The sequence below is a fragment of the Triticum aestivum genome, chromosome 4A, assembly GCF_018294505.1.
Source record: "Triticum aestivum cultivar Chinese Spring chromosome 4A, IWGSC CS RefSeq v2.1, whole genome shotgun sequence".
Classification (NCBI taxonomy): Eukaryota; Viridiplantae; Streptophyta; class Magnoliopsida; order Poales; family Poaceae; genus Triticum; species Triticum aestivum.
The window spans coordinates 32073787-32086955 of record NC_057803.1 but is presented as its reverse complement, the minus strand read 5'-3'; the positions used below and the strand labels follow the sequence as shown (position 1 = coordinate 32086955).

The following is a 13169-nucleotide window of genomic DNA, read 5'->3' as shown; positions in this document are numbered from 1 at the left end:
TAAGGTGTGGCGCTTGTTTTAGCCGCCACACGTTTCGTGGTGCGTCACAATTGCCTCTACTTAGGCATGACAAACGGAGTGTCCAACCAAACAACTTATTGTTGCCGGAGTATGGCAATTCTTTCAAGTGAACATGGTAATATTCACAACAAAACTATACATTGCCGTAATTTGCTATGTTTATGAATAAATTGCCATGTGTGTTTTAAAGATTTTATAGCATATAAAAAACGTCTGCAAATGCCACCCCCTTTCACTGGCTAAACAGGTCTTTTTTAGGCTCGTTGGGCTACATGTAGATGGGCATGGGCAACTCTTTGTTATCTTGGACTGTTGGTCGGAAGCTCCTATACAACGCTGCAGGCTCCCGTTAATGATCCGGCGTATGCAGCGCTGCTCGCATGGGCCGGCCCACTAGCATGCTGCCTCCAGTTTTTTCAATTTTTTTGTTACGAAAATAAAATTATGAAATCAAGAAAGTTTACAGATTTAAAGAAAAAAGGTTCATCCATTTGAAAGGTTCACCAATTTTGAAAAAAGTTCATCAATTTGAAAAAAAAGTTCATCCAATTTAGCAAAAGTTCATAGAAATTGAAAAAAATTTCATGGACCTGAAGAAAAGTTCATAAATAAAAAAGTTCATCCATTTTCAAGACAAATGTTCATTGAATTTGGAAAAAGTTCATCAATATTCAAAAAAGTTTATCAATCTGAAAAAAACTTTTGAAATTTTTAAAAAGTTCATCAATATTCAAAAAAGTTTACAGAATTTTAAAAAAAATCCTCAACCGGCGCGTAGATGGGCCGGCCCATTTACGGACGCCACAGGCGCCAGTTAGCAAAATGCACGTTAACTGGCGCCTGTGGCGCCAAATAGGAAATGCCCTGTTGGCCTGTACATGACTTGGGCTCTTACTCAACGTGGGCCTCTTCCATCCAGCCTGCTTCTTCCACCTCCCCACCACCGGGCCAGCGTAGACCGTAGCAGAGCCAAGGGTTTCCGGCGCTGGCTGCAGCCATGGCCGCCGAGCGAGAGCCGAACCCCTCCGTCCTCGACGCCGTCGCCTCCCTCCAGACCTACTCGACCGCCCTCTCCGCCTTCACTTCCGCATGGCGCTCCTTCTATTCCGATGCCACCACAATCGACTCCACCCTCGCCTCCCGCCTCGAAGGCTTCTCCCAGCTCGAGCTGCTCTGCTCCGGGATGGACGGGCCAGGCCTCCGCGCGTACCTCGCCGAGCACAGGGACGAGCTCCGGGACCCCGCTCGCTCACTCGATGCCGCCCTGCTGGTGGCCCCCGACCCGGGGCTCCTGGTGCTCGCCGCGGCCGCGGGGTTCTGCCGCTCGCCTCCGACCAATGGCAAGGCGGACGGTGAATCCAAGGTGTCCTGCCGCCTGCTCATCGACCTCCTCGACCGGATTCGCGCGCTCGGCGTGAAGCCGTCGCCGGAGGCGCGAGAGGAGGCCAGGGCTGTCGCGGCGGACTGGAAGCGGAGCAAGCGGATCGAGGAGCAGTCGCTGTTTAAGAATGAGACGATCGCCTTTCTGCTTCTCGTCGGGGTATTTGGTTTGGTGGAGGATGTTGGTGGCGCCGCCCAGGTGCTCGATCTGGTCGTGTCAATCTCGAGCCGGGAGCGCGCCGTGGAGATCTTCCTCGGCCTTGGCCTCGACCTCGACAAGCATCTACCAGGTAAGACACATTTTCCTCGCCGTATGAAAATTAGAACTGCATTATGCTCTGTGCAACCATGTTGTTCAGTAAATGTGTGTTTGCATCTTCCGTTGACTATGCCTAGCTAAGCAAGTATTTCTAGCTAGCACAAGCTACAGGATGCAACGGCTAGGCGATTTGTTTGGTTCATCTTCATCTAGCTTTCTACTAGCTAGCCATGAAATATGAGCAGTGGTTATCATCACAGTAGCACCTGCGGCTCACTTTTCTCGTTCTTGCTGGTTTTTTTAGTCCATTGAAGCTAGTTTGATTGGCAAAGCTGGTACTAGGTATGGCTAGCAATGGTGCCCAGGGGTAACCTTTATGTTAATCATTTCTTGAGTAGACTGCCAATATTCTAGTAGCAGGAATCCAACACTCTGTTATCGATAGATATTGCCACAGACTGCAACACAATGTTCTGTTAGAACTTCCCCGTGGTGATTCTTGCGTATTTTTATTTTATTTGCATTTAAATCCTGCAACCTAGAGCTGTTTGTGAATATGCAATTTGGAGATGCTCTTGTTGAGGTACAGGATGAAACGATGATGCTTTTGCATTTTTTTTAAAACTCTTCACCATCATGATCTATTTGCAGTTAGATAGCACAGATTAGTGTCTGATAGTTTTGACTGGCTATGTTTAAGTTGTTCAGGTTGACGGCACTTGGAAGTACTATATTAATTTTTTATGTTGAACTTTTCATTTGGAATATCATGATTTCATAGGACATTTGTCATCTGCCCTTGCTCCTTAAATCATCTATTTTATTATTAGTATTTCTTTTATTCTCACGCTGTAGCTTTATTTCTATGTTGGTTTACCCACCTACCATCTTCCTGGATTTGTTGGGTCGATGTAGGTTCCATTCCACTGTAATGGGTCGGTTTCGTTCCTGTGTTTGGTTGGGATATTTGATGGAATGGAATGGTTACGTTTCAGTGTTTGGTTTGAGTGATGGAATGGAATGGTTACGTTTCAGTGTTTGGTTTGAGTGATGGAATGGAATGAATTCAGTTCAAAACATCTCCTGTATAAAAATGATGAGGCTGCCTCTCATATGCATAGATATACAATATGACCAAGTATAAAATCTTTGTATTTCTGGAAACATAATATTGAAACTTACCGTAGCATTTATATTGAATTGTACTTTGACATCAAATATGGTATTCTCTCAATGGAATATTTACATTGAATTGTTTCCTATTGAGAGGACATAGACAGGGTAAAAAATCATGAATGGGCACAGAATCAAGGATTTTGCTCAATATTTTTTGACTATTTACATTAGATTGGATTTCAATCAAGAAAAATTGCTCACTGATGACCTCGAGATAGTAGCACATCAACGCTCTTGCTGCTCATAGATGGAGCCCTGTCCATACCGAGCGGAAGTAGTGCTTGTCCCGCCGGATAGGTGGCTGTCGCAGCCTGCGAGGGGATGGCCGCCGCCTCATCAGATCAGGTCGCCGCCACATCAGATCAGGACGTCGCCGCCCATCCCATAGATCAGGTCACGGCCGCCTCTCCTGTGGATCCGCTGGCCTGGTCGCCGCCGCCCTGCTGTGGATCTGCTGTCCTGGTCGCCGCCGCTCATCCGCCGGACTTGGAGAGACGAGCGTGGAGGAGCGACGGGAGACGAGAGGGGTTGGGAGAGACGGAGAGTGCGTCGGGTGGGAGGTGGAGTGGGCGAGAGGCCGTTCTGCGTCGTTCCACCAAATTGGAGAAACGAGTGTGTTCCGGATATTGGCGGAATATTCTCTTTCGGGGAACGAGTGGGTTCTAGTCCGTTCCCATTCCAAACGCAAGAACGTGGCCCAGGGACGGGACGGACCCGTGCCATTCCGTTCGATGACTGAAACTAAACAGACCCGTAATGTTGATATTATTTTGGGAGGCACATATTGCTATATCCTTGTATTTTTCTTTGTGTCCAGTTGTTTCATCTGCATCTTTGGGTCGATGTTTCATCAACATGCTATTTACTTTCCTCAAGGTCTCTCCTAACTGTAGCCTATTTTAATTTAGGCATATGAAATATTTTATGCTTCTGCCATTCTTCAATTCTGATGTCCGTCACTCTATGCTAATGGATGACTGAGCCTGTTTATGTTCTTGGTATTATCTTTTGAGCTTGAACTCCAAAATATTGCTGGGGTGCATAAGGGCTCTTAGGCCACTTTTGGCACTGTGGTAGATTATAATAATCTTGTTTGCCTAACCAGCCTTTCCCTATCTTTTGGTAACCAGCTCCTTCCTGCTTTCATGGGTATTTATCCACAGCACATCGCTATGAAACAAGTTCAGTGTAACACAATTAGGCAACTGCAAGCTGAGCCTTATTGTCCTATGTCAGTTTATCCACGATCATCCTGAGCTTACCCAATAAAATCACTTATTTCACTTGTTATCTTTTGAGTCTATTAACTAGTGAGCTTATAACGTAAGTGCAAGGCAGGGCAGAAGGGTTGAATATGAACCGTTCATTCCGAAAAACCCCAAATGATAAGTCTTATTTTGGAGATTATTCTGTAAAAACTCCTAGCATTGATTTGAGTGTTGCTCATATCGTACATTGTTACTGTTTGTTTCAGTTGCCAATTTGCCTTGGCTCATGAGTTATTGTTGATTGTTCTCTGATTTTGCTGTTAGATTTTTAGGCTTCTTCATGTACTCCCTCCGTTCCATAATAAGTGCCGTGGTTTTAGTTCAAATTTGAACTAAAACTACAACACTTATTATGGAAAGGATGGAATAAACACTAACTTTGTACCGTTGAACACTATAATGTGACCTGTGAAGCTGTGATGACACCTTTGTAAAACGATTGCCAACTGTTGGGATTGATTGGCATTGGCATATAGCGAATGCTGCAATTGTTCCCATTCAATGCCCGAGTCATGACCCCATGGCTTTGTTCAGTAACTTTGCAGTTTATTTCCCTGTCTTAGCTTGCTAACCGCTTCTAAATTCCCTACTTGAGCAATCTTTTCAGTTTTGCTTTGTTTTCAGCTGTATAATATAATATATTTCTTCATCTGTTTTGTGATTTGCCTGTATAATCATGTTAACACTTCTGTGCGCTAAATCTATGTGCTTATTTGGGAATTATAATTCACATTCTTGTTCTTTCCTCTTTTCTCCTTTTCTCCCTAAGGCACTCTTGTTCAGATTGTTACACGCTATTTATTTCTGCAAGGTCACTCGTAAGTCCTAACCGAAGGCTATTTTAATTTAGGTATATGAAAATTTGAATGCTGCTGCCATTCTTTAATTCTGATGTCCTGTTAATGGATGAACTGAACCTGTTTCATCCTTGATATTTAGAAACATTATAACCGCGCATCTTTCCAACCATCTCAGACCACTTGCATTTCTGGCCATTAGATATTGAGATCTATGCGTTTCCGGCCGTCTGATTACCTTTGCGGTCGCGTTGGTACGTCGTTCAGTAATCACGAAGCGGTACATAGTGGTGGGCCGCTGCTCCAGTAACATTTTCGGTCGTCTCCTGTTAAAATGGGCCTGGTGGGTTTTCTCTTCGATGGGGAACTGGTGGGCTTAATCGTGTTGTGTGTGTATGAGGTCGGTCTCCCTTGGATGGTGAGTTCTGCGGCAGCTGTGGAGTTGTCCCGGGGCAGCATGGGCGGTCAATTGAAGTGCGCCGTTGAATTGACGAGTTAAGGTGCCGTTCCTACTAGCCATTAATGTTAGTTAAGGTAGGCGACTCCTCTGCGGTCGATGGCGGAGTTTCGTTTAGTCCCTTTGCCTCCCTTCTCCTATTTATATGTCCTCACCCAATCTTCCGCCCCGATCGGTGTTTCCAGCTACTCCGGACGAATATCCAGGGGGGTCGAGCTATCGGTGTTCGCAGACTCCGTCTCCTGCCGATGGACGCCGACTGGTGAGTTCTCGACGGCGTCGGCATACTCTATCCAATTCGAGGGAGAGAGGCGCACAAATTTCAAGCACAACATCCGATGCGCCGCTCAAGTGTAAGGTGTTCTCATGGCTCGCAATCTTGAGAAAGTTTCTGACGGCAGACAACTTGGCAAAGAGGGGCTGGCCGCACAACCCTTCCTGTTCCCTGTGTTCTGCTGCTTCGGAAGACGTGGTTCACATGCTTGCCAATCGCCCATCCGCTTAGGCGATGTGGGAGCGAACGTTGGTGGGCCTGGCCCGGGCGACGCTGGTGGCGGCGGCCCCCGGCCATTCCCCTCTCGGTTGCTCTCCGGCGCGGGGCGGAGGGCGCCGGGGGGTGCTCCCTAGGCGGCGGCGGTCCGGCATGGCGGCGGGGCTTCCTGGCGCGGCGCGGGAGATCGGCTGGACGGCGGCGTCGCCGTTGGCGGCGGGGTGGCGCGGCCAGGCGGCGCCCGCTCGGCCCAGATCTGGGCCCTTCGGACCCCATCTAGGTCTGGGCGGGCCAACAGCGGGGCGGGTCGACGACGTGGCTCCCAGGAGGCGAGGGAGCGGCGATGGGCGTTGGGGTGCTGGCGGTGCTGGCGCTGTCCTGCTGCAGCGTGGCCGGCGGGGCTTAGCGGGCCCGATTCGGGCCTGGCCGGGCCAGGGGTGGCCTGGTATGCCCTGCTGCTGCGTCCGGACGGTGACCGCGACGGTGCCGGAGGCTCAAGCCTCCTACACGACGGCGGAGGAGGTGGTTCCCTCCCGCGCGGCTACGGCGCTGCTGCTCCCATCGTCCAACGCCCCCTCCTCGTTCTCTTGGCCTCGTGGTGGCGATCTCAGTGAGGCGGCGTGGGTGGCGTTGCGACCGCGGTGGCGCATGCTGGTGGGCGGTGGGCGGCGAGCTGGTTGGTTGGCTTCGATCCGGTTGGGCGGTGGGGTTTGGAGTTGGGAGAAATCCTTGCCGGATCTTCCGGCTCCGGTGCGGTGACGCCTACGGGTGCCACCATTCCTCCCTGGAGGGTGTCGGTGGTCTTCATTCCCCTCTACCCTCCGTGTGCCGGGGGAAACCCTAGGATACGTCCGGGCAGCAGCGTCGTCGGCGTCGTTTCCTTCCTGGAGGTGCTGCTTGGTACACGGAGGATCGGAGCCTAGGATCGTGGTGGGTAGATTTCGGAGGGCGCAGTGGTTGTAGGTCATTCGCGTCTGTCGAGCTGCCGGTGTTGGCATTGTTTCTTTTTCTTTTTCTTTGGCTTGTTGTGCTGCTCGCCCCAGCGTTTGCTCTGTAATCGGTGTTGGTGCTTTGGAATACAAAGCGGGGGGAAACCCTTTTTCGGTATGTGGGAGCGAACGCTGCAGTTCTGCAACCTTCCGTCCTTCCGATCGACAGAGCTGCACTGATTCTCTTTCTCTGTTGTTTTATACCTTGCACAACGGGCGCTTGCTGTTTCTTGTAATGCTCAGCCTAAAACTCTCCTATTATTTCTTCATCTATAATTCAATGAAAAGCTGCTCCGCCAGTCAAGGTCCCTCGTTGTTTCGCTCTGTTTAAGGTACAGTGATAATTCAATGAAAAGTTTATTTTTTATTTCATGTCCTCTTGTTGCTACAGGGAAGTTGAACAGCAACAACACCTAGAATTTTAGGTGACTCACCAGCAACCATGGAATGTTCTCCTATTATGTATGTTTTGTCGGTCTCTTTTCCTTTTGCCTCCGTGGAGTCTCGAGATAATGATATGCCTGCATCAAATGGGCATAGATTTTAATATTTTTCATTATCAACGTGACCTAAATACTGAGATCGTGGATTACTATTTATCTATGGAAATATACGCCTCCACATCACCGAACATGTCTTACGATAATAAATTCTATATGGTTCTACAATATTGTCTATATCAGATTAATCTTTCATGGGATATTGGCATGCTGTGCCACACAACCCTTCAGTTTATTTGTCCACACTTAATATTGTTATAATGGTACTTTCAGGAAATTTTTATCCAGGTAAGCATATTTCTTTTTAGTACTGGTGGGTGCCCTCTTTCTAGACAAATAAGTATATCACGCATTGTCTTGACGACATAGCATTCCCGAGTCCAGGTTGTAACTTTAAAGTTTGTTACCTTATTAAGTTAATGAAATTTCTATCCATTTTTCGTACAACGACAATTTTGCTTCCACCTACACACATTCATCTGTTTTTGGTCAGAAGATTGATTACCCAGTTCCTTTTCAGTTTTGTCGGTGCACTCCTACTTGGCAATCCAAGCTAATAGCCTGGATTTAGCTACTTATGCACAATGAAACTTCTACTTGGCAATACAAGCTAATTGCCTGGATTTAGCTACTCATGCAAAATGAAACTTCTAATTGGCAATCCAAGCTAATTGCATGGATTTAGCTACTTATCCACAACGAATGTAGCATGCATACGAAATGAAACAAGGGAAACTTAATTATGTTTACTATGTTATTGCCGAGTTATCTTTTTGTCAATATGTGGGCTATTTTATGCAACTTTCACCTATATATTTCATGTTTATATATATTTAATTATTTACTATGCAAGTCTATGTCATTCTATTGGAAAAAATGACGGACGCAGCAACGCGTGCAATTTTTATAGAAATTCCTGTGAGTGTTATTCTATCATATGATAAAAATGAGGATCTTGCAAACATACAACCATCTCAACATGCATGTTTCGTGTCTATTTCTATGCAATTACCTAACTCAATGCCACAATGGATGGGTGCGGCAACGCGCGCCACCAATGATCTAGTTATCTTTTAAGCTTCAACACCAAATAGTAGGTGGAGCTATTCCAGGGGATGCGTAATGGCTCTTAGGGCACGTTTGGCATTGTGGTGGATTATAATAATCCTGTTTGCCCAACCAGCCTTTCTCTATTTGAACGTTTGGTAGCTAACTCTTTCCTGTTTTCATGGTTATTTTTATGTAGCACCCGGTTATAAAATAAGTTCAGCATAACACGATTCAGCAAGTACAAGCTGAGCCTTATTGTCCTATATCAGTTTATAGGCTGAGTTTATCCGCGATCATCTTGGACTTGTCCAATAACCTCACTTAGTTTTGCTTTATTATCTTGTGAGTCTAGTTACTAGTTGTAAGTGAGCTTATAATGTAAGTGTATGGCAGGGTCGAAGGGATTAAATTTGAACTGTTCATTAGGAGAAACCCCAAATGATATGTTTTCTTTTGGAGATTGTTGTTAGCTTTATACTGTTCTGTAAAACCTCCTAGCAGTTTTGTATAGTGCTCATGGTTATGTCAGCTAATCTTTGATTTGGTTATTGTTCATATCATACTGGTTTCAGTTGCTAACTTGCCTTGGTTCATGAATTATTGTTGAACTTTTAAACATTGTTCTCTGATTTTTCTGTTAGATTTTTAGGCCTCTTCATTTACTCTATACACTAAATTTGTATGTTGTAGACTGCATCATGTGACCTGTGATGACACCTTTGTAAAACAACTCCCAAGACTGATTGGCATATAGTGAATGCTGCAATTGCTCCCATTAATTGCCTGAGTCATGACCTCATGGCCATGTTAGTGTGCAGTTTATTTCTCTGTATTAGTTTGCTAACTGCTTCTAAATTCTCTATTTGAGAATCTTTTCACCTTTGCTTTGTTTTCAGCTGTCCAACATAACATATTTCTTGATCTATTTTGTGATTTGCTTGTATAAATGTATAATCATGCTAACACTTATAGTTGGGAATTGTAGTTCACATCATTGTTCTTTGCCTTTTTTTCTCCTCCTTTTCTCCCTAGGCACTTGGTGCTGTTCTGATTCTATGTGCTCAGTTTGGAATTTTAGTTCAATTCATCGTTTATTTCCATTTTTCTCCCTTTTCTCCCTAGGTTGTACTAATTTTTATACTTGGTACTTTAAGCATATCTTTGGAGAATTTTTTGGGAAGGCGATGAGTATCGAATACAGCTCTGCCCAACATTAAGTGACATAGATGAGAGGATTTAATTATATCTGATCTTCTTGTTTGTTCGGCCTGTGTGTGGTGTCTGTTTGTTCACTTCATTCTATTGTGTAGCCTTCTGGTTTGAGCTTTATGTTGTAAGAGTCAATTGTATGTTATTTTCTGTTCCACCTTGTTAGTTCTATCAGCTGAGATGATGAGAATATTAATCTCCGCATGTTTTCTTTGCACCAGTTCTCACTCAGGCAATGATAAACAAAGGCAAACAGCTCGATGCAGTCAAATTTATCCAAGCTCTTAATTTAGTGCACAAATATCCTTTATTGCCTATTCTTAGGTCATATGTGAATGATGCAAAAAATGCTGGGAACATGATCCGCATCAGGGGAGACGGTCCTGCCTCTCAGGTAGCTCTGCTGCCTTGAGTATCATCTATTATGAACATCATGTATTCATGGTCGTCTGAATTGTCGTTTCTTAAAATGCTTCGGCAGGATGCAGGTGATGCAAAAGAGCGGACATTGCTCGGAGCATTGCAGAAGTTCATTAAAGAACACAAACTAGAAGAGCTGCCTATTTTGGAAGAAGCTAACAACAGAATGACACTATTGGATCTGCAAAGTGCAGAGAGAAAGCGAGCAGCCAATGCTGCTGCTGCAGCTGCTCGTGAAGTAAGTAAGAACATTCTGGACTCCAGGAAGAGACCACAGCTTCCAGAGAGTGCCGTACAAGGTTCCTTAGGCCAGAACACCCGCCCGGTAGGAACATGGAGTCAGGAGCTCATGTTAAGGCAGAGCCTCCCTACAGCTAGAGTTGCAAATAAGTACCAAGCTGTTTCTAGCCATAACATAGTTCCAGCTACCGCTCATGATCCATTGCTTTCTGTTGGGAACCAGCGTCCCATTGGCATCCAGAATGAGACCCTGGCTGCTTCATCTGTTCAGACTCAGTACAATGGCGGCGTGGCAGACTTCTATAATTTGGCGTCGATCAGATCAGGTGGTTTGAGTGTTCCAGGTGCCAGCGCATCATCAAGGTCAAAGCTCTATTCTGAAGACCCCCTTGCGTATGTCTCTCGAGCATCCAATAAGAAGGGTTCATCTTACAGTTATTCTTTGTCTAATATGTCGAAGTATAATCCGTAGATGATGCTACCTGACATCAAGCGTTGGTATGGATCGAGACCTGCTTAGATGCTAAATATAGTTGTATATATCTCTATTGATGTTTTAGTTGCCGTTATGTAATTAACAGTGTCAAACTTTGTCAATCTCGGACCAAAAAAAAAAACTGAATCAATGTCAAGCTTATTTTGGTGACTCAGTGTTGTGTTGCACCTGCACACTCTGCCGTACTTTTAGCTTGTTCTAAAGAGAACTTTGAGTGGGGTTTTTCTAATACTCAAACAACAACATTGTATCTATTTTTTGTTGCGTGAAACAACATTGTTTGTAACCTTGCAGCGACGGCATATGTTGTTTCAATGTGCAAACGCCAAGGAGCTGTGTAACTGATTGGTACTCAGATCACGCCATCATCATCGATGGAAGCAATGGCTATGCGAGATGGGCTAGTTTTTGCTAATTCTCTTGGTTTCCATCGGGTTCAAGCAGGATCTGATTCTCTAGATGTCATCAAATTTTGTACTGGACAGTCACGGTGGTGGGATGCTGCAGCAGCAATTTTGGCAGAGTGCGTTGATATGGCAACATATGTTAGAAAGGTCATGTTTAGTCATTATCCTCGAGCAGCTAACATGTGGCCCATGAGCTAAGTTAGTTTTTGTAATTAAGTTTGTAATAATTGGGTTGACGAGCATTCAGGCAGTATTGTCAACACACTTGTAGATGATGTAACCGTGATATAAGTTTAATAAAGCTAGCCATGGTGGCTTTCCTAAGGCATTATCATTGTTTGAGCATCTATTTAACATTCAACAGAAAATGACACTGGCTGCAGAACAAGTATTATGCAAAATTTAAATTGTGAGTAAGACTAAAAAGGGCCAATTCTCACTTAGTTTAAAATATAGTTGAAGATGCAAACAATTACAACACTTACCAGGTAATGCAACAAGAATTGTAACTCGGGTTACTTTAGAACTGTAAAATTCATCATCAAGCGATACCTCCACTATCAAATTATATAGAACACCTATAAACTACTACCTAAATACAAGACGTTTTTTCAGTTCAATTTGAACTGCAAAAACGCCTTATATTTAGTTACGGAGGTAGTATAAATCAAATTCTTTGGAATTGTAAAAAATTAACAATACTAATTCTGGGAGAAGGTGAATAAATTAATACCATAAAAACATGAAAATAATTCCAGCAGTACTTCAATTCACAACAAATGTGAATTTGAACAGAAGGAGCCATAAAATGGGTAAATTTAGAATAATTTTTTTTCCGAAAAGAGGGGAAATGCCCTTGGCTCCGTATCGAGTATTTCTTGACTATATGCTAGTACAAGGGAATGATATACAAGGGAACAATTAATATCATCCATGAACTCGAGACCAAAATGAGTGCTCCCTGCAACAAAATACCGGCAAAAAAAAAACTCAAGACAAAAAACCTCCTGCCAAAGTTTCCAGTATTAATCATAGCGCACTGTCCGACAGACAAAAATTCAAATGAAGACACAAGAAAATGACTGTAAAACAACAATTATGTTTATAAAACTGCAAATATTATCTAGTTACCTCAAAGTATTTGAATCTGGACACACAACAAAGTATGCTACAATGACAGACACAAACATACCCAAGCTCTGGGCGACCACCTTACAAAATCCTACACAGGAACGCTCGTACTGTTCGAACTACCAGCGGTTAATCTTGAGATGATGCCATCGTTGAACCATAAGGAGGTCATTCCTATCGGTTGTTGGTACTTGTGGTGGATTCAGAGGCAAATTACTCACAATGAACCAGTCCCACCTTGGAAATTTTCTGAAGCCAAACTTGAAGAGCCCTAGTAATCCTGATCACAAGGGGAGTAAACATGAACCCAAGTTCATCAAGGTAAATGTCGAAGCGTCATACCATGAAGACGAAGGTTCAGGCGCCACTGCCTTTGTCATACGCGACAAGAAGGGCTACTTCCTGGCTGCTCAATGCGAGTACGTCCCTATTGCTTTCGGATGCTATGATGATGGAAGCGATGAATATGTGAGATGGACTTTTCGCTAATTCTCTTGTTTCCATCAGGTTCAAGCAGAATCAGATTCTCTCGACGGGACAGTCATGGTGGTGGGATGCTGTAGCAACAACAAAGTTTGTAATAATTGGGTTGACCTTCCAGGCAGTATGGTACTTCTGGACGATGTAACTGTGATCTAAGTTCAATATAAGTACTTCCTCCGATCCATAATAAGTGTCATAGTTTTGAACAAAGATCTAAACTAACACACTTATTTTGGATCGGAGGGAGTATTTAACACTCAATTAAAAATGAATTGACCTTCATTCAAATTTTAGTCAATTACAAGCTGACAGTTGTATGCAAGCAATTAACTTACACTGGCTGCAAAGTATTACACACAATTTACTTTGTGAGCAAGACTAAAAAGGGCTAAAAAA

General features: G+C 44.3%; 1 protein-coding gene across 1 annotated transcript; it reads left to right on the top strand.

Annotated features, from left to right (window-relative positions):
• Nucleotides 1–950: 950 nt before the first annotated feature.
• On the top strand, nucleotides 951–10902 carry LOC123084931 (FRIGIDA-like protein 3). Its single transcript, XM_044506475.1, has 3 exons — nucleotides 951–1691; nucleotides 9818–9990; nucleotides 10078–10902. Exons 1-3 carry the CDS (start codon nucleotides 1019–1021, stop codon nucleotides 10726–10728), a joined length of 1497 nt encoding a protein of 498 aa, XP_044362410.1. The 5' UTR covers nucleotides 951–1018; the 3' UTR covers nucleotides 10729–10902.
• Nucleotides 10903–13169: the final 2267 nt, after the last annotated feature.